Here is a 22,466-nt window from a genome sequence, read left to right on the forward strand (position 1 = left end):
TGTTGTAGGACAGCCTAATGCCTTGTAAACGAGTGCTTTCCAACCTGCACAGCACGGCTCTTGGAAGAGTCGCATGCCTCATTCCTGAAACCTGCGCAAAGTCGCTATCAGCATTCCAAATATCACCTACGTGGGATTACGGCCACGCCGGGCCCCAAAAAATTGAAAAACATTTCCCATGCCGGAACAGCTACACGGGTACCGCCGACTGGTTCACTAACAGACCGGCGTGACCATATATGGCCGAGTTCAGCGCCGGTCGTCGGTGATTGGTCGGCGACCCGGTCAACGATCGCCCACAGACATCGTTGGCCGCGCACCGACTCAGCGGCGATCGGGCGTCACTTCGGCCCCGCTCACAAATGGGCACCACTAAACAGACATCCACGCTTTTTACCGGCGAGAAGATCGGAGCCATACATTCGCTATTCTCACCGGTAAGAGGATCGGAGCAGACACTCACGATTCTCACCGGTAAGAAGATCGGAGCCAGACATTCACGATTATCACCGGCCAGAACATCGGAGCCAGACATCCACGATTCTTACCGGCCAGAACATCGCAACCAGACATCCAGCAAGAAGATCGGAGCCAGAATATGACATTCAGAGCAGCCGGTGAGATCGCGCCCACTTCGTGCTTCGTGAAATCAGAACGCGTGTAACACTGCGTTCTGCGCCCACTTCGTGCCTCGTCGACTCAGAACACGTGTCACATTGTGTCCCGCGCCCACTTCGTGCCCGGTGGACTCAGAACGCGTGCAACGCTGTGATCGCAACACGTAATTGGAATCCATAGCAGTCTGTCAAACGCTCAGGATATAGTTGTAAAGAAGTCTTAGAATCTACTTGGACGATATATTGGCGACGCATCAATCAAAATAAACAGTTGCTTTGTGTTAACGTACCCAACGTGAGACACGTGAGTAAAAACTGCTCGAGGTATTGTGAAAAAATACGCCGTAGTTTACTTTGTTCAGTCTCGAGCTGCAGCTCGCGCCTCGCCGGTACACCAAGTGCCGCGGACATTGAGCAATGCTTTTCGCACAGAACAACAGCAAGGTTGGCTGGCACACGGGAGTACACATTAGCAACAAATATGCGCACGCACAAGCGGCACAGAAACAAACAAACGGCGAACTGGGAACGGGACATGGCGCGAAACTCAGTACTGGCGAGTTTTACTAGACGGTAATCGGATGCTAGGATGTTGTACCATACGCTCTGTTCGGAGGTAGTCACTGTATCTTGAGTCCGAGTGCTTGTATAATGAAGCAGTAGATGTCAGTTGATTCATCGATCTGGAAAGCCGTCACACAACTGCCTTAACCCGTCGCCAGCAAAGACAGACGGGTACGTACCATATAAGGACACGGTGCGCATCGCCCCTGATGGAGCCCTAGCAAGCTTAGTTAGCGACCGCGGCTTTGCTAACGAAGATCGTGGGGTTCAATCGCATTGTTGCCAAACACTTTCAAAGCTTTCATACATACGTGACTACCGGCTAAACGTCCCCAGCTCCCTTCCAGGACCGGCCATCACCTAACCAAGGCCGGGGAAGAAACTGGCCGACACATTGTGTGAACAAAAACACCACTAGCAAGAACAAAGCCCGAATAATCATTAGTCCATTCTTTGGCGACTACAGACCCTACAAGCCCCCCGAGGCGTTGATATCAGCTGGGAGTCGAGGCGGGCTCTTCCACGCGGAAGCTGGCGCCGTTAAATTCTGGCGCATTTCGGCCCCGACCACCCGGTTTCCTGCCCAGTGATGAAAGAGCGTTCATGGGGAGGAGACCCACGCCCGCACGGACACCCGCGCAGGGGTGACGCTCTGGGTTTCCCTCAATTGCTACTGCTTTCTAGCGAGTCCCCCTGGGAATCAAACCTCACCTTGAGGTGAGAAGAGGGGAGGGGGAGACAATACCGCTGTCCTACGACCTTGACACACCGCGCACGCGGCCCACGCTTCCGCCCGACGAGCCGGTCGGGAGCGTGGCCGAGCTCCGCCCGCCGCCCGCCGGGCCGGCCCGCACCCCAGCTCCTAGACTCACCTGCTTGGCAGTGGGCTTGCCGACGCCGTGGCCAGCCTTGGTGTCCACCCTGATGAGCAGCGGGTTGGTCTGCGCGGCGCGGCCGCTCAGCACGTGCTGCAGCTCGGCTATGTACTTGAGCGAATGCAGTGGCACCACGCGGTCGTCGTGGTCGGCCGTCAGCAGCAGCGTGGAGGGGTACTGCCGGCGCCGGGGCCACGCCTCAGCAACGGCCAGACGGGCACTCCCCCGCACGCGACCCCAATGCCATCAAGACGCGGGGCAGGGGGAGACAATACAGATGTGGGTGTTGAGTTACCGAGGTTGCATGGCAATGGCAGCACTGATGTACACGCCACAGGCAGTCACTCGGTGCGATGACTGCTGGTGCGGGTCCCATATCGTCGCCAGCACCACCCGGAGTAGGACGAGCACTGCTAGACGACACGGGCTTTTGACGGCCGCGGACACCATCTGACTGGCGAGCGGACAGGAGTCCAAAGTCTGACGATGATGCTTGGACGCTTGCACACAAACCCACGAGCCCCACCCTTCAGCCGGCATCGGTCGCTCCGGTGCCCCGGCCCGGTCGGCGTCACGCCCAGCGGCACCTGTTCGTCGTCGCCCTTCGGCGGTCGGATGTTGTGCAGCGGCGAGTACTTGATGATGTTCTCGAAGTGCTCCTTCTCGTCAGGGTTGCCGAAGTCGGACACCCAGGCGTAGCCGATGGTGAACTTGTGGAAGCGCAGCATGTCCATCACGCTGCGGGCGACGTGGAGTCAGCCACCCATACCGTGCGGCCCCCGTCACGCGCCAGATCGCTGGTCACGACACCGCTAATACCAGCTCGCCTGGCAACAAAACACGAGCAAGCGCCGCACCCGTACCGCACAGCTCCCGACCCGGAGCCGCAGCACCGACCGTCTGACGCTGACCAGCGCGTGAGCACGCCGCGCGAGCGCGCCACGGCAGCTGACAGCCCGACACCGAAGCTCTGCCGAACTTCGCTCCTTCGTTTCACTGTCACCCTCACCACCGCGGCATGCGCCCCGAGCGCGAGCGCGTCCCGGTGGCGGGTCCGCCGGGGCGCGCCAGCGCTTCCACCCACCCGACGTGGGCGATGGCCGCGCCGAACAGGTCCGGCCGCTGGTTGACGGTGGCGCCGACCAGCAGGCCCCCGTTCGAGCCGCCCTCGCAGCTGATGAGGCGCGCCTGCGTGTACCGCTCGGCGATCAGGTACTCGGCCGCGCACGCGAAGTCGTCGAAGCAGTTCTGCTTGTTGAAGAGCCGGCCGGCGTTGTGCCACCGCTCGCCGTACTCGCTGCCGGCGGCGGGAGCGCGGCGTCAGCGGCGGCGGCGCCGTGTCGCGCTGGTCGGGTCAGCTAGCGGGTCTAGCAGGTGGTCACGACGCCTTAATCCATGTCACGACAATGCCGCCACGGCAGGTTGCTACAAGCTTGAATTGTTAGTAGGTGGTCCTTGCGAGGCAACATTTACCACAACATTTGCAACCGACCGCAAGTCCGCGGTTTGCAGGGGGCGACGTCCACCAGAAACGGGCAGAGCATGTCAACTGGGAACGGCAAGCATTCCACTACCGGCTTTCAAACGGGCCACACAGGTCCGCGGGTTATGTAACGTGGAAGCCCATGCCTCGGCAGGGAAGGACGGCGGGTGAGTGGCCACCGCCGACACGCGGCAATACGAGCCGAACGCGGACCGTGTCGCGCGTCGGTACCGGTCGCCGCCGGATCACGTCACTGACCCGCCGCCGCGGATGTTTGGCAGCGCGAACACGCCGTCCAGGTGCTGCACGAACACCAGCTTGGACACGCTGAAGGTGGGCGTGATGCTGATGTTGAAGCCGCCGTAAGCGTACAGCAGGCACGGCGCCGAGCCGTCCCGCACCAGACCCTGCAGCAGCGGAGGCGGCGGCGGTCAGCTGAGCTCGACCGTCGGGCGGCAGCGCCGGAGCGGGCGGCGCGCGCTTCCGGTCCCCCGCCGCGACACGAGGTCCAGACAGACCGCAGACACGGGGCCGGCGCCGGAGCGGGCGGCGCGCGCCTCCTGTCCCCGGCCGCGACATGAGACCCAGACAGGCGCAGACGTGGAGCCGGCACCCACCGCGGCGATGGGGCTTTACCGCTAGGGCGATGGAGCTTTACCGCGTCAGCTGTGATGACACTGTGATGTGATGACATTGCAAAGCCTGCTGTCACGATCTTGCACCGAAGGCGTATTGCCCGTGCAGGACGGGTAAACGTCACAGTGATTAGCTAGACGCATAAGTTTGACGGTAAACAACAAGGAACGAAAACGCCGCAAAGCACGTGTAGCAAGACAAGGCCGCCCGAACACATTGTGTAATAATTTGGACAATCAAATTAACATGCCTTCTTATGCATGATGAACATCGGTATTTTCGTACCGTCCTTGCTCGAGTAGAACACCTGATAGCACTCAAACAAGGACGGGTTGAAGCCAGCGACGGATATCTCCTTGAAAATCTGCAACAAATGCGGGTTACAGTTCATAATCATAGACGTACGTAGCCATGAGACCAGCGAGGCAGCTGAATACAATTTCATGCACGGGCATGCATGACCTTCGATACTCTCATGAACATCAAACATCGACCGGAAATCGCGGCGCTCGCCTGCGAACTCCAACTGAACTCCCCTCCCCTCCCCCCTTGCCAATGCCGGCACAGCCAGGCGCTGTCAAAAGTCTGCCCCAGGCGGGCTGGTGCGCCGTCTGCTGCCCACCTCTGGCTTCACGGTGGGCTGGCTCAGTTCACAGCGATAGATAATGCCCGGCGACAGGAATGACGTGAACTTGTAGAAGATGGCCGTGTCCTTTTTCTTGCCCGAGTAGCCGACCACCGAGCCCACCTCCAGCGGGAAAGTAGAGATCTTCTCCCCGGTGTCCAGGCTGTGTAGCTGCAGAATGTTCTGCGGCCCGAGACAGTGACGGCTGGTCAGTGGCGCACCGCACGTGTTTGACACACACTTCTAGAGTAGACAGTTTATCCCAGCTCCCTTCAGCTGCGAAGGCCCGTGTAATAAAACGCGCAGTCTTACCATTAATCCACGAATACGGCCCGGAACACAGAACGTAGCTCAATGCAGATGAGCATAGAGTTGCATGCAGCCTCGACCAACAAGGGTTTAAATCGCATGTTAATACAAAAAGGCACGAAGCCCATAGTACACTCGCCGCGAGTACTTGTTAAGGATATCAATGTATTATCACGACGAAAACGATCATCCCATACACAACCTGACTCGGCAGCATCCAGAACTGTCTCCGCGATTCCCATCCTACTCAACTGGAGTTGTCAACTTTGCTGACCTCGCTATGGCCAGACGTGACAACGAGCAAAACACACCACATCGGGCGAGCCTTCGACGACAGCCTGCCACCATGAACGCCCATGCCGCGACACTGACCTTCCCGTGACTTTATCCCCCTGCCGCGACCCCATTCCTGTCGCATCAACAGCCAGCTGTCACCCAGCCAGTAAGCCCGTGCCGTGCCTGAGCGTGACCCTGACTCCTCGCTGCCACTAGACTCCTACCTTGACGTCGTGCATGTAGCAGACCACCAGGCGGTCGTTGTTGACGCAGGCGGCCCAGTCGAGCACATCCTGAGCGTGCTCGGCCAGCAGCACGCTCCAGCCACGCGCCGGCTGCGCCAGGTCCAGCGTCGCCAGGTGGTAGTTGGGCGCGTCCTTGTTGGTGCGGAACACGCACACCGAGTCCGTGTTGGTGACGTACTGCGGAGGGGGGGGGGGGGCGGCGCCGGTCAATGGGGTGACGGCCCGACCGAGCGCGCCACCGGACACGCTCCGCCGCCGCCCCGATGCGCGGACGCACCAGGCGTACCGCGAGAGGTCCGGCCATGGCACGCCGGAGCAGCGCTGACGATCCATCACGCACGGTAATGCCACAGGGGAAATGGCGACCCGGCCCCACGACGGCAGCACGCGAGGCTGCTGCCAGGACCCCACGATCAGCGGCCGTACGCCGCGGGGACCAGCGCCGCTGACGTGCGCCGCCTTTCCATCACCAATCCTGCGGCAGGGCGGAAAGGCTGACCAGCGCCGACCGCAGCAATCGGCTGCAAAACATCGGGACGTGGGACAACAGCGCGGCCTGGCCACCACGCCGCCAGTGTCCGGCTGTGACGAGCGGGGCCGGAGCCGGGCGCGTCACGCCGCCGGCTGCGGTTCATCCAGCCGCGGCGAGCCTGAGCGGCGGCGCTCCGTCACACGTGCCATCACCTCGTAATCGGCCTCGAACTTGTCCACGATGCAGACGGGCGAGAAGGAGGCCGCGCGGCCCGTCCGGCAGGCCCTCCAGGTCCACGTAGTAGACCATGTTGTCCTTGCAGCCCTCCGACAGCAGCAGCATCAGGTAGCGGCCGCAGTCGCTCACCTCCGCGCCGCTGCAGGGACCGGCGGCCGTGACAGGGTCTCGGCGGGTCCGGTCACGCGAGGTCACGGACAGTCACTGCGCTCGGCCAGAGCATCCGGTTGTGTGCGAAAAGTGGTGAGCGCGCAGGGCGATACGGGACTGGCCTACCGCCCGCCTGGCAAGGTCCAGTCAGCGATGGCCGAGCCGGGCCGACCTTACATCGGGCCGACCTTACAGCGGTGATGGCCGACTCCGGCTGACCTGACAGCGGCAGCTCAGATGAGCGGCTAATAACGCTAGCCGGGCCGGCCTGACAGCGGCAGATCAGATGAGCGGCTAATGACGCCGCTGTCATTCATGGCGTGCGGCGCGGACGTCGCCGCCCAGTGTCAGGTTTCGAGACAAATCAGACACAATTCGACACAGCATCGCTCCGCCGCGAAGGCCGCCGCCAAGCGGCCATGCCACCCGGGTGCAGAGCCCACCAGACCCTTTGCGCTCACATCCTCCACTTGGGGTGGTCGGCGAACTCGACGCAGAGCACGTCCTCGGCCTGGTCCGTGCCGAGACGGTGGTAGTAGAGCTTCTGGTTCAGGTTGGACGTGGTCTCAGAGCCGTCCGTGGTGCCCTCCTGGTTGAAGCGCTGGCGGCCACAGCAGCGGGGTTGTCAGCACCGCACAGTGCGGCGGGGACGGGAGCACGCGGGCACCGGTTCAGGCGTGCACGCCAAGCCCCGACCACGGGAGAGGGCCCGCTCACACACGTGGATCTCTTGTTCGGCATCGTGCACCAGGGTGCACAAATACGATCGGCATACCAACAAAAATAGTCACGTGGCCAACGTCTGCGGTGCCTGGTTCTATAGGCGTGCAATATTTTCCCTATACGCCAGACCAAATACATGACAATTAACACGTGCATGTATTTCACATCGATAACGAGCGAACTATGCAAGGCAATTGGGTAGTCAAACAATATGCCAACTGCATAGATAACCCAATTTGGGATATAATGACTACAGGACGCGTCATAATTACCCCATAGAATATTCCTTTGTTGTCATGGGTCCAAGCGATCGAGGAGAACTTCACCTTCTCCAACACCTCTGGATAATCTTTTCCCGTCTCGACACAGCTGAAATGACGCGAGGGCACAGTTTAACGCTCACGCTCAGCGAACAGACCACCGCCCATCCTAACACACATACAAACCTGCAACGCATCGCTCTCCGCCCCGCGCAACGGACTGGGGGCCTGTTGAAAGTCTCGGCACGACCGCTGCCCCACGCCTCCCGTTCGCCCCACACCGCACCAGGCGTGCCGGCACAGAGCGCGCCACCCACCGGAAGTGGATCTTGTTCCAGTCGGAGCCGCTGGTGCTCAGGCCGTAGGCGAAGGTGGCGCCGTCCTCGCTGAAGGCGCTGCTCGTCAGCGCCACGGTGCCGTCCTCCGAGAACAGGTTCGGGTCGACGAACACGCGCGCCTCGGCGTCCAGCGCGTCCTGCACGTGCAGCACGCTACGGGCGCCGGCGCCCGCCATCAGACACACGTGCGCACGCGCGCGCCACGAGAGGGCCGCAGCAGACACTCGACACGGAGGCAGCGCCCCGAATGGAGAGGCGTCCGGCGCCGTCGCGCGCACAGCGACTCAGCAGCTGCTCCGTGACCGGCTCGCCTTCGCCCGTGGGCAGAGCGCCGGTCCACGGGCGGAACCCAGGAGAACGCCGCTGGTACACAGGTCCAGTGCGAACACAGCATGAGCAACGCGAGACCACTGAGGCTAACCGCCGGAGAGAAAAGAAAGCTGTGACATCATTTTGTCCGCTTCTGGTTTTGGGTAGCGTTGGATAGCTCCAGATGAGGAACATCTCACATGTTCCGGTGTAAGTAGTTTGGTTATTCCAAAAAAGTGACAGGCTTGAGACACATGGCAGAAACAGGAAACTCTTCACCCGATTCGTCCGGAGAAAGGCGGTGCCTTGTGAAAATCACATACGGCTAATTGCCTCGCAGCGCCCTATCGTCACGCACGATGCTTTCGGCAGAAAGTAAATTGTATACCAAAAAAGCGACTCACTCCTTCTTCCTGCGGTTTTTTCATTCGACTCCTGTATTTTACTCCTTTCTTACTGCAAATTATTCCTCACTTATTTCTTCCTTCCTACACTGCTGCTGCACGACCAAACACCACGATTTTGCAAAATTGGGCCGAACTTTAAGCCGAGGCGCGCCGCTCTCCAGCAGCCGTTATTAGCCGTGGTCACAGCCATGGGCTGCCAGTCGTCTATTTAGAGGAGACACACACAGTCCCGAGAATTCTCAAACAATACGTGAGGAATAATCGGGGGGACTGAAGCAGCTGATGATTGCAATGGATCAGCTTCAAAGGCGGAGATGTCCGTGGTGATGATGATTGGAGTTTTAGACCGTCCGACTTCTGAGATCATTTTACGCCCAACGCGGAGATATCCTCAGTAAGTCAACGTGACGAGGCTGGTTCGGTTAAAAAGGCGGCCGTCTCATCATCCCACCTCACAGACAACCGTCCTGGTGCAACCTACAGGAAACCTCGACGGGGGACGAGTCTGAGCGGACGAGGCACCCAAGCGACAGCCAACAGCATACCGATGTCGTGCATGACACGCAAAACATCAGGTGCCGCCTCAAACCTCGACGAGGGACTAGTCTGAGCGGACGAGGAACCCAAGCGACAGCCAACAGCATACCGATGTCGTGCATGACAAGCAAAACCTCAGGTGCCACCTCAATAGGCTGAGACGGTATGGGAAGTTTGGTTTTGAGACACGCAACTTGTCTTGTGAGAGCCTACAACGCATTCGTCTGTGCAAAATATCTGACCTACCTGTTGCATGAATCTGAATATATAGGCAAGCCGCATATGACCGCCAATTACGTCAGGCGATGGATTCGGGGAATTCATAGTATGATCATTGAGCATACTATGAATTCCCCGAATGGTCACCAGTTCCGGCCGTTGCTGATCATTGATCAATAACAGCCGGCACTGGTGATCATAAAAGACACAGATGCTTCCTTTCCTGACAATAGGCATTTAGAATGAATTAAACATATGGAAGATATGGTTACTATATATCGGGTTAATGCTGTCATACGACCCCAGCAATCGCAGTTTGTCCATCGCCTAACCACGATATGCACGCATCGTGCTATTCACTATTCGTCACAATCAGAGCACAGGGACAGCGCTGACGGAAGTGAAAATCGCTACGGTACCCTCACGTCTCACGAAAATTATCTCTTACGAACAACCTAAATAAAAACCTTAAAAAAATAAATCTAAAAAAATTCTTACGAAAATCGCTACGGTAATCGCTACGGTACCCTTACACCAAACTAGACTTCCCTGAACAAGACTTATACAAAACTTGAGAGATGACGACGTTCATTTCCAGTTCCATCTGCCCATTACGTGCCATATCAGCTGACGCCACACTGCTAACTGTGCGGCCGGGCTCATTTACATCAGGCTCGGCCACAGGGCCGCCGGCCTGTCAGCGCCGTGTAACACAGAGACAGCCGCTGCTGCACGGCGCGCCCGGGATGACTTACCTCTGGTTCTGCAGCCCGGTGTTGTAGAAGTAAAAGTAGCGCTCGCCGCGCTTGAACGGGCACCCGATCTTGGGGAAGTCCATCATGGTCTTGAGCGTGTCGCGCAGCCGGTCGCGGTGCGGGCATGACTGTATGTACGGCATGGTCAGCCGGTTCTGCGCCTCGACGAACGCCTTGGTCTCGGGCGCGTCGGCGTCCTCCATCCACCGGTAGGGGTCGCCCACCTGGACCGCACCGCGCACCTCACGTCAACACAGGCGGCGCCGGCCGGGGCACGCGGTCCACACCCGGTGTATGAGCAATGGCACGCCCCAGGGGACCAGGCTGCCAGTCTCCAGTGATCTTGGCATGCGTCGGCAGTGTCAGCTCTTCGTGAGAATATCTTTTTCGCTCCTTAGCTGATCCCCAACTGGTCAGTTGGACTCGTGTTCTTCGTGAGAATCGATTTTCTGCCCATTAGCCTGATCCTAGTTGGTTACTTCGGCTAGTACTAGAGCTGGTCGCGAGCTATTTTAGTAAACCCTTTCTAGAATACTAGCGATAGGCATACATTGCACACAGCTGGCAAACTTTGTTGATCACCACATTAGTGGTGACCATTTTCACCATGACTCAAACGTTGCATCACGCTATCAACGTGGCCTGCGCTTCACATATTCCGTACCTACCACACCCCGTGTGTAAAGCAGTGACCTTACCCGTTGTTCATGTAACTCCTCCTCACATGTCTCGTCTCTCCTAGCTGTAGGGTATTCTAGAAATGACATTTTCTTGCCAGTCTGGTTTGTTTCAGAGCAGAAGGACTGGAGCCTGCAAAAACATCAATGACATTACACGCACTCACACAAAACCATGTACACCAAATGACGGCAAGGTGCGATTAAAAATGTATTGGGCAGGTAGTTTTTACGCCGAGAACGGCATCAAATTGACTGTGCGCAGTACGATCAAGATTGTATATTTAGTGACGCATCACTGACAAAAAACATGACTAATGCGTGTAGTTGTGTGACGATTTCGTGATTCACTGGTGTACCCGTGACGATCACGATGCGCAATGAAGAAAACTTGCAGTTCAGGCAAACACTTGCATTTATAGCTTTCTTGCTTTATATGTTTTACTAGCAAATGGTTTTGATCAAATAAGCAAAACTACTGGGTAGCAGTGGCAATGTGTAGAATTCAGGCCTCAAAAATTATCGTTCGGTGAAGGATCCCGCACTATATCTTAATTTTCATTCATCGGCCGATGTAATTGATACTTCTGAAAATGTTTGACGACCAAAGCGAAAAAAATGAACCTGATTACTTGACACCAAATACTGGGCGACAATATGTATTACAGCCATATATACATTTGTTGTTTGTAAGCAAACGTTTCTCTTTACCTCGGACGGTGAACATGCGAATTAATCGCTAGCGCGCGCAGTTATTCACAAAGGCAGAGCCCGTGCTAGCTTTTACTCCGATGAGGGAATGTGACACAGCAATGTACAGTGAGGCGCATTTCGGAACTATCCAAGTACCGGATTTCGGACGGCGGTTCCGTCCGGTCGGACGCCCGTGCCACACAAAGATGTGGTACATGCTGTCGTCCAACAGAACGAAACCTCTATTGCATCGCTAACATTACCAAAGCGTCGCCACCATTGCATTCCATATTCCCTCTTCTTTTGCGGCCACCGAGGCTTTTTAATCGAAGTATTTTGACTCGTCATAACTTTGTCTTTTTACGGATGAATTCCTTGATGCACAGAAATTAACATCAATATAAATGCACAAAGCATGATATAGCATAACCATTAACGTAAGTTTACATATCAAGTTTGCTTGGTGGTTATTAGCTTGCATGCCATCTGGTACGCAGTCTTTATAACACCAGGGGGATCAGCAGACGTTTTGGCCATAAGCCTCCATCAGCGTTATCCAGCAGATGATCGGCATCGCCGCAGCGAGAATAGTGACGCGATAGCCCGCCATCCTCCACAGGGAGGCCCCGGAGCGGCGCTACAATAGCACGTCACCGACTAATCCCGGCCTCTACAAGAGGCATGTCGACGATGTCTTCTGGGCCCACGGACCCCGCAACCTTCAGCAATACCTCAAACATGTCAACGAACCACACCTAGCTCCCACGTTTGCGACTGACACCACTGGAAAAACAGCGGCTCCATCCCTCTCCTTGGCACAAACATTCCCATGGAGCCCGTGGGGCCAACACAACCGAGCTGGACATCAGACCGGATCACCAGCCATCACCTATCACACCGCAAGCCCAGCCACATCGCTAACGAGGATTTGTGACCAAAATGTCTGCTGATAACCCTCCTCTTATAAGCGGTACCCACAATTCCATACGGCGCGCAGGCCAACAGCCACCGAGAAAACCTTCAAGAATGCCTTATAACATATAAGCTTGCAGTACTAAACTTGCGCGAGCAATTAAATTCTCTAACTTACTGAACAACCCGTCACAGCTAACGCCGCGCACACCTGCACCTTGTGTGCAGCGAAACCACCCACAACAGCGCTGACGCACCCAGTGCTGAACACCCTGACACGTATGGCTCAGAGGCGCGGCCACCGCGGTGCCCGGCTGCACGGTCTAGCACGCCACCGTCAAACTGCACACTTTCGACGCACGTCAAACCGAACCGGCACCGTTAGCGGGTGACATGTCCCGTTACGGCGCGCGGCGCGGCGGGCGAATCGAACGCCTGCCACATACCGATCCCACGGACACGACGCACACCAGCTGATAAGCGAGCCGGTGTGACGGCCGCGACTGGTCCGACCACTCGCGGCGGCGCCGGCCGCACGCTGTGCGCGCTGACAGCACACACCGGCTCTCCGACGACGGCTCCGGGAATTTGTGCGCAGCTGCCGTCGTCCGAACATAAACAGCTGCGCGGCCGACCCGCAGATTTAGTGGCAACGCTTGCAATATGGGAGGGGGAGGCGGGGGCGTTTGCCGAGGTCGGCTGTCTGAAAAGGCGTCCACCATAGCAGATTTGCATGCAAAGCAATGGCAGACAGGATATGGGACAAGCAGGCAAATGACACCGCGAAGCCCAGTGATTTCAGTCATTGGAAGCCAAAAAAGACACATCAATAGTCTGGGCTCATCTGCAAATGTCTCAATGAAATGTGTACAGGATACATAGCTGCACATGGTGATATACACTCAATGACTTTTGCAGTATCCTTCTTTGTTAAAAGGCTCTGTCATAATTCAGCTCAGTCCTTGCCACCCACAGTCCCACACACACAGTCTTTTCAGTACTCACTGGTGATATATACTCATGACTTCTGCAGTATCTTTATTCTTACTAAAGGGTTCACCATTATGCTGTCCTTGGCTATGGTATCGCCATAACCTGGGTCTAATGGGAGGCAAGGACCACCTGATTCCACAGGTGTTAAGTTTAAGACATTGGGCATGAGGAGAAATGTCTTTGAAACTCATTTGAAATCCTGAATTTTGTGGGAGCAAGCACTTTGAAAACAACTGCAACATGAGAGATTGTAATATGTGATGGAAATGCAGATTAATTAGCAGTATGCTCCAGCTCATTTTCAGCACCTGAGCGTGCCTCTGCTAGAGAATGTGTGTACTAACCTTGTGTTATTAATGCTGTATGAGTTCATAAACGAACTCGTGATCCTTGTTTAGCTTCAAGGACAATGGCAGTGAGGGGCACAACCTTGCATTCATTATCCTTCATTCACAGAAGGCTAAATAAAAAAACAACAGCAATGATGTTGAGCTACCTGTGTATGACCAGTTCTTAAATCTTACCATAACATCTATGAACAAATGGCTATGGAAGCCGGATGGAAGGTCATGCATAAAGGGTTAGATGCAATTCCACACACATGTAGTGTGAAGGGGTTAAGTATGCCACTGCAGAACAGTCTGCAGTTCACAGCACAGGTAAATTCTTGCATCTCCTCAAGGATCCTTGCTTTACATGAGCTCAAACCACCCAAATAGTTGTTTCAGGCAATACAATAAGCAAAATGCAGTGGGAAAAATAAGTATAAGGGCTTGTAAATTTGTTATTGTTTGCATTCCCTCATCACTACCCAGAATGTCCCATCACCATCATGGGATGGTGATGGAGCAATTTTTTTAAACACCGCAGTCACGTAAAATGTTCATACAAGTTCTGCTGGTGCTTCTGGTACTGATTATATCATGCCACACAGTCATCAGTTTGCATACTTGGTTGTATGTACTTGGTATACCATTGCAAATGTATGAGCCTGAGTATAAGTACCACGACAGACAGTTTTGCTTCCTTGATAGCCAGGAGGGTGCATGAACTTTGTTTTCATAAAGTGAGTTATAACTTTTATTTTATTTCCAGGGACCAAACATATGGAGCACCAAGAAATGGAAACAGCATCTGCAATTCTGCAGGAGCTGGCCAACCCAGGGTGTTCATGTCAATGTCCTTCATCATTGTATTACATGGGTTAGATGCACTTGTACAAGCCTATGCAACTCCCGAAGGGTGATGACAACTCATGTGAGTTACTTCTGTGGAAATGAAATAAACTGAAACATGAAATGTGCTTGTTTTAAGTGCCTACCGCTGCCACATACCTCACATGTCGCCTGTGGGGAAAATATATGGCGCACCTGAGCAAGTAAGACCGCATTCTCCACGACGCCTACACCTACCGATACCTTTTTCAAGAAACGGACAAAGATATCACGGCGCCGGCTCCCACCACGCGACGAACCCATCGTCCCCGTACCCGAAACTTATGGCAGTCCACCGTCCTGCAACTGACGAGAGCATTCTCGAGCAGTGAAGGTCCGCGTCGGAACAAAAGGACACCTACAACAATATTCGTTCGACCGGAAAACCACTAGCAGCACCAAAATCACCGACGGCTCATCTATTTCAACTAGATCATTCAAAGACCCGCAGAGCAAGACGTCCAGGATGCCAGCTATGCTCTTAACTCACCTCATAATAAGAAAACATGTTAGCCATTTTACCAAAGGGCGTGTGCTTTGCGAATGGTTTGGTGGGAAAATTCCAACATATTGCAGTCTTGAACATCCTTTTCAAAGTGCTTGTTTCATTCCTGCTCCTGCCATACCAACCACCATTCACCATCCAACTTGCGATTAAATTGAAAATCATAGCATTCAAACACACCACATATCGGCACTTTTAAGATAGAATCATGACATTAAATGGCATCCAAATATCACGTTTACGGGCGGCACTTTTTGTGGTAACGGCTTCTTTTGGGCTCTTAAATGTTATTGGAAATTACAAAATGGGAGTTTGTGGCATGCAGCATTCCAAAACTTATCATTACTGTTGCATAAATGATAGTAAGTCAACCACTTTTTAAGAAATCGGTAAATGCTGGCCTTTGAAGATTCGAGGATATCTTACTTATTTCACAATGGTATCATGTCTCCAGGCTCAACCAGTACCTGTACTTGTAAGATAGAGATGGTCCATAACCTGGCGGGAAAAAACAGCAGCACTTGTTGTCCTTCTCACAATGGGGCCTATGAGGAGACCCGAGGAGAACAAGCCAGAGTACAAGGCAGAGAACAGCAAGTTTTTGGCAGGGTCAGCCAAATTTTATTGAAAAATTTTATGTGTTTTGATATCACCCAGACATGGGCCTTCCTTAGAGGGTGTTGAAATGATGTGATATGCCTTAGAACAAGACATATCTATCAATTTGTAGTACAGGTACTGCATTATCTCGGCGTTGTCTTGCGCCACCAGAAGATAAGATATATTTGTAGGTGGCAAATTACATCTTGAAATGCATGGCTGTGAAGCTCTATTATTTTTCTACCACAAACTTAACAATTTGTGTTGGTGCAACTGGATAAATGGCTTTTCTTGGACTATTCATCCCAGCCTGTCATTCCATGAATGACCCGTGGTACTTGTACTTGTTGTCCCCTTGACAAGTGCTAGAATGCCATCACAATGTCTGGGAATGAGCCGGAACCCCTGTGCGCAGTTTGGTGTGGTGTCTTGATGTGGTGGGAGTGAGGAGGGCAGAGGGTGAGTGTAGCTGCTTGGGATTATGTGCATCGTGGTTGCGAGTTTGAGTTATTCAGTGAGGCAAAGTGGAATTGGTTGTCTTCAATTTTCACACAGCATGCATCCACACTTTAAAGTTGCTTGGGATTTAGTTTTGGACCACTATTAAGTTATTCCAAAAAGGGTAAATAAGTGCCTGGGAGCTGATCTACAAATGTTTACCACTGCAGGCTGATGCAAAATCACCTTGTTATAACCTGCTCTACCTACAGCTTGGTGGGTAGATAGGTAGGTACTGAGGTACCTATATACAACATTAATGCTAGGTTTGGGTTTTCCATGCGGGATCAAATATGAGGCTGACCTGTTTTCAGCCTGTGGTTATAATTGCTGTGATGTGACAGGTGGCAGTGCTGCCATGTTCCTTGCTGTCAGGCATAAGGTCCTGCAGTGGCACTATTAAAATTTTCCCTGCATAGGATCATAGGGGAGTTGGAAAAGAGGAGAGGGATAACAGGAGATGCAGGAAGAGAGGAAGAGCAGAAGTGGAGGAGTGGAAGGAGAAGAGTGACAGAAAGAGAAGGTGAGAAACTGAAAGAGGAGAAGAGCAGAAAGAGAAGAAAAGGAAGAGGAACACCTTTGGTATGTTTATATTAATTTTGTTAAGGCCTCAAGGACTACATGTTAGTGATGTCACATACATAGCTGGTTGCAGCTGCCTAAGAGTTATTAAAAAACCAGAGTGTCATGTGAAGTGTCTGTCCACAATTCAGTTTGTCGGTGGGCAGAGGATGCATTTAATTTATCACTTTGATATTGTGTAAGTTTGCATGTAGATAGGTAATGATATGTAAATGAGTTTTGTATGATGCACCTGTGAATGTTTATGCATGAAATTTTGCTGTTAACCTCTGTAACTGCATATTTCTTATTAACACACACCCTTAGTCTTTGCATGTATGGGCAAGCTAGTAGTACTACCCGGATATGGATAGGATCAGCGTGGCGCCCTCACTCACAAGAAGTGCTCTGTCCCACTGAAGAGCAAAATGGCATGCTGACACTAATTCTGCCAGAAAAACACTGGGAAAATGTTGATGTATTAATGGCAGTGTGTAATGTACTCCAACCAAGGTCCATTGTGCAGACACTCATTCCACATTAGACAGACCTTCTGCTTGCAGACAAGTTTGTACTCTGACCATGAAAATTTTGTACTCTGCCGCCAGAAAAAACTAAATTTCCCACCTTGTCATGATTTCCATTTATGCCTTCTGATGAGTTTCATTAAGCCTCTGGTGTGACAATTTATTGAAACTTAAATTACCTGAACTTCCAACTAATCAATAATTCCTACACATACACTCACACATTTTTGGAAAACATTTCTGCACCCCAGTCTAAGCCATATGACTGCACCAACAAGACAATGGCAAAGGCCACCTTGCTATACATACTATCAGAACCAGGGAGTCTCCTTGCCTTTTTTAGCCAGGCTAGAGCAAAGCAAAACAGGCTGGGAAGGTATTGTGCTCAATGATTCATTCTAACTGATAATTGTATGGTAAATAATTTGCATGATTACCTTGTATTCCATTACTTCTAATAGCCTCCAATAACAGCATCCAGGCGCAAAGATAAGGAGCACATCAAAAGTTTTGACAATAATGGGTGCAAATCTGTCAATGTTAAAAACATTTACACTGTAAATTTTGGCATTTATACCAAAACCCACCACAGTAAATCATTTAAGAAAACATTGGTAGATTTTCTGAAACCAGAATGGCACATTTATTTAATACACCTTCTGTGCAATCAGAGTATGGCAGGTAGCATGTCTCCTAAGGATGATATGGAACACCCTGGGACACCTTGTCTCCTGTGATATTTGGAAATTTTAACACAGCATCTGTTATGTCACACCTCCAAAAGAGAGATTAGTTTGGAGGAAGTTGCAGGAGAAATGAATCTGTATTAAATCTACTGCCACCAGAATAATTTTGAAGGAGGTATAATCAGTCTGCACACAATTTAATTATACCTTTTTGGCACACTGAGACAAAAAACAGTGCACAGTGTGCTATGTAACTTGTAAATATGTATAATAATAAACTATGAACGCAAAGATATAAACAATAACTTAAAAATAAGGTATCCTGCACCAGTTTATACACCAGTTCACTGTTTGTTACATGAAAACAAGTGAAGTAAAAAATAGCACAAGAATAAATTGGGTGGCTTATAGTTAATGCAGCCTTTTAAAACAAAACAAAAACATGATCTTGGAGGAGGCTGCCAGCAGCCAGCAAGCTTTGAGAATCTTGGAAGTTGGGGGAGCAACAGAAACAATCAGGGAAGTTTAGAGGAGCCTCAGTGAAGCAAGAAGAGGCAAGAAGAGCAGCTGGAACAGTCTCACAGTAAACAGATCAAATAAACAAAGCTGATGTTCATTGGATCAACAAGCCATAAAACACATTATGAGTTGAGCTCAATAACAGGTGCCACAGGCTCAAGTCGCCTTGAAGAATATTAAAAGTTCAAGATGCAAAATAGATGATGCAAAATCAGTTCAGGAGGGGACATGCCAACATGAACAGGAACAGGGTGCAAACAGACCAGGCAGTGCTACAATAAGTAAAAACGGGTACCGTGTTTGGGGTCCAGACAGCCTCAATGAGTTGCTGAGAAGCTTTAAGACTGGTAATATCGTGGATTTCCTTGAAATTGGCACATAAGTGATGTCACCAATTGTTTTTAGAGCATCACGGACAACGCTCCCTAGCACACGAATCCCCATACCTTTCCAACCCCCACCACGGCGCCAAGCACGGTGTACGGCCTGACCACACGCTACGTCCACGCTCCAAGGATGCGGTGAATTATGGTGAGGTATGAGCTTTCCCTAAAACACTGGTAAGAACTACTGGCCAGTTAACAAGCGCTCAGGTGGGGGGTCAAATTACCCCCCCCCCCCCCCCTCCGCAAAGGTTTTCCCAGAATATTTTCCGAATGGCGCAGCGTAGCCGCGCCAAATTTTGCATAGCCGCAGACAATCGAATAGCGGATCTAGAACAAGGTAACTCACCTCAAATGGGTTTTGGCCTTTGCTTAGAAACAGTTGCCTAGGTTCTGCAGGCACTTTGGAGACCGACCTGGGAATTTGGACCTTGTTTGACCTAATGGAACCTGAAGGTCATGACCTGGGAAGCTCAGACTTTGACCTGAATTCACGCACAGGTCAAGACACCCTGTAAATTTGGTGTCTCTAGCTGTTAAGAAGGATCTGTTGTGTCGTGCACGAGCGTTGCGTCGCGTTGCCCGCGCGACGGCTTATTTTTTTAAGAAGGAAATAAAGCAGTCTTGGGGAGATGAAGTAAAGAATTTGTCGTGTCCTTGATAGTAAGAGCACTTAAGTTATTTTATAGCTTGATAACTTCACTTATTAAGCGCTTAGGTAAATTAAAATGTAAAACACAACACGAGGACATATCACAACATCTGGTACATGTGACCCGGATCGAGGATGAACGAACCGAAGCTAAAAAGAAGACGGAATGCGTACAAAGCTCGGGCTTTTAAGCTAAAGAAAGAGAACAAAGAACTATTTTCTGAAGATGAAGGACCTAGTTGCATTGAACACAAGTGTCAGTAGCTTAAGGACCAACTGAAGACTATAAAGGAAGTTAGTGAAAACATTTGTGACATCCTAGTCCGACGAAGAAGCTGCGATATTTATGGAAGAAACGTATCAATTTACCGCCGCCTGTGACGACCTGACGGTGATGGTATCAAAGAAACAGGACAACTATGATACAGAAAAGACGAAAAATGAAACCGTCAGTACAGTGAAAGGAATAAAACAACCGGAGCTGCCAGTGTTCGAAGGAAATGTAGCCAAATTCGAAGATTGGGAAGCTGCTTTCGACGTATTCACTGGAAACACTGAGATGGACCCGAAGTTAAAAATATTACACCAGAAAAAACAGCTTGGCCGGTGAAGCACTGAAGCTCGCAGAAGGCTACAGACCATCTGAGACCGGCTATAGAAAGGCTAGAGAACAGCTGAAGGAAAAGTATGGCGGTAAAGCGAGACGAATCCATCGTGAACTCACGAACGAAAAACTCCGCAAGTGGAAAAAGATGAATGTGTCTCTTGAACAGAAATCCACCTACGTGGACAACGTTCAAGAAATACTAGACACCATTGAAGAATCCAAATACAACCAAAAGGTGGGCTAAGTTAGTAGGCAGATGTGAAAGTGTTCAATATAACTAGCTCCCGCTTAAGCTCTTTGGTGAAGTAAACATGTAATCAACGTAGCAATGCGATACAATTAAGGGACATCACTCATGGGGAGTCGGTTGGTGCCCACGCCATCCTTCCATTACAGTCGGTTTGCCATGCTTCAGTCTCCAGATCAACCCAGTCTTAAGCAGGGTTTGTTTGGTTGGCTGGGTGGTCGGTTGGTTGGTTGGTTGGTTGGTTGGTTGATTGGTTGGTTGGCTGGTTGGTTGGTTGGGTGCTTGGACGGTTGGTTGGTTGGGCGTTTGGACGGTGGGTTGGTTTGACGGTCGGTTGGTTGGACGGACGACTGGTTGGTTGGTATGGGCCGACCTGTCAGCAACATCTTCGATGTGCAGGGCTTTGTCCGTAAAAAAACGTATGCCGTTTGCATCATAGATTCAGGCAACTTTGAGCAGCAGATGGCGGCAAGTCTTGGATGGCAAAGCTAGAAGTCTGCGGCTAAACTTCTAGCACTAGGCGCTCTTCTTTTATACGGGGCCGTCATATTGGACTGACTGACGCGCTGTCACGAGGCATGGCCGCCGCCCGCGGCGCGTTTGGCAACGTCAACATCGACAGGGTGGAGCAGGTAGTAGCCGACTGCCAGGAGGTGCGTATGGCCCGATCTGGCCCGGCTAGCAGCGGTGCGCGTGTGCGTGGCCGAGCTGCTGCTATTGTTGTTGCTGCTGTATGGTTAGTAAGTGACCATTGACCAATTAATTGATCACTCTTCCAATGCGTTGAGTGCTGTCGGCTCCCGCTTGGGGGCGCGGGTTTGAGTCCCGGTTGCGCCATTGCTCCTGCTAGCACGGCTTCTGTTGTCGCATGTGCTCCATAATGAGGTATGCGCAGGCTGCCGTCGCGTTTCCTTTTAAAATAGGAAAATGCCTTCTGGGCTATCGGATATGAAGATGCGGGCTATGGAAAGCAAGTGGAGTAATTGTTGAAGGGAACGTTCCACATTCAAGGGACTGAAGCAAACATCAGATATGGTGCTATAAGCTCACTTATAGTTATTGGGTACTTTGAAGTGGAAAACGCTGGGCTAGACGGCAGAGTTTCTCTGTTTAGTTGATATGCTCCTCAATACATCGTTGTTTGATGATGTAATCGTGTCTGGCACAACGTTGATTAAGGGCCAACTGACGGTCGTTTTGTCTGAAAATCGTGACCATGAACGCCAGATATGAACGACTCGACAATCATAGTTTTCTTCATATTGATCTGCGCAAGATCAATGGAATGGTAGGATTTGAATGAGTTATGGTGTCATGGATGCCTGTGTGACATTGAAATGGTCTTCCAAAAATAGCCTGTACATCTTTGCGGGCGTGTGACCTAGAATCTAGAAGGGCCAAGGTCTTAAAAGGGGCGGGATTGTGGAGTACATCGAGTTATATTTATGTTGGCTTCGCCACCTCAAACCATAGCGCATATAGTAGGTTTACCCTCGCCGAATAAAAAATGCGTTGTTTGTCTGCAAGGGCGATGCAATATGAGCAGGTACAACCGAGCCGTTTAATTCATTGGGCGCACTTGCTGATGACTTTTTCGGAAAACCCAGGACGGGCTGGTAAAATTATTTGTCAGACATGCTACGGTCGCGCTGGACGAGGACTAGGGCCTTTGGGTGGGGGGGGGGGGGGGCAGAAGCGGGCACGTTGCCATTAGCTGCATGGCATGGGTGCTCATCGAGCTCTGTTGACTGGCGGCTGTGTATCAGTTGTCGCTGTGTTGCCCTCATCATTTTATGTATTTAGTTATTTTTACTGTGACCCCCATCACCCCTTTACGTCACTGAGGGTGGAATTACGCTGGCTTTGATCACTCATCTACCTCATCGCATATTCAATTTCGAAGAGTTCTTGATTGATCAGGACGAGGAATGCTTTCAACAGGCTGTGTGCAGTTCATTTGCTGTGACGGTGGACAGATATCACGGACCGGTGAATGCCTGGCGGATTGTGATGACTCCCGGGCGTGTTGTCCGTCACCAGGTTACTGACGCGCTGTCACGAGGCATGGCCGCCGCCCGCGGCGCGTTTGGCAACGTCAACATCGACAGGGTGGAGCAGGTAGTAGCCGACTGCCAGGAGGTGCGTATGGCCCGAT

General features: G+C 52.0%; 1 protein-coding gene across 1 annotated transcript; it reads right to left on the bottom strand.

Annotated features, from left to right (window-relative positions):
* Positions 1 to 837: 837 nt before the first annotated feature.
* Positions 838 to 12,777, bottom strand: LOC119113147 (prolyl endopeptidase-like). The gene is given in 16 exon segments (XM_037237495.1): positions 838 to 1,300; positions 2,054 to 2,233; positions 2,644 to 2,794; positions 3,141 to 3,353; positions 3,798 to 3,946; positions 4,426 to 4,539; positions 4,798 to 4,983; positions 5,610 to 5,807; positions 6,315 to 6,363; positions 6,365 to 6,478; positions 6,951 to 7,090; positions 7,485 to 7,581; positions 7,790 to 7,963; positions 10,038 to 10,261; positions 10,736 to 10,847; positions 12,766 to 12,777. Coding segments are annotated over 15 exon segments (2,121 nt in total). The 5' UTR covers positions 10,805 to 10,847; positions 12,766 to 12,777; the 3' UTR covers positions 838 to 1,237.
* Positions 12,778 to 22,466: the final 9,689 nt, after the last annotated feature.

This window comes from Pollicipes pollicipes, unplaced genomic scaffold, assembly GCF_011947565.3.
Source record: "Pollicipes pollicipes isolate AB1234 unplaced genomic scaffold, Ppol_2.1 Scaffold_7261;HRSCAF=8764_pilon_pilon_pilon, whole genome shotgun sequence".
In the NCBI taxonomy this organism is placed as follows: domain Eukaryota; kingdom Metazoa; phylum Arthropoda; class Thecostraca; order Pollicipedomorpha; family Pollicipedidae; genus Pollicipes; species Pollicipes pollicipes.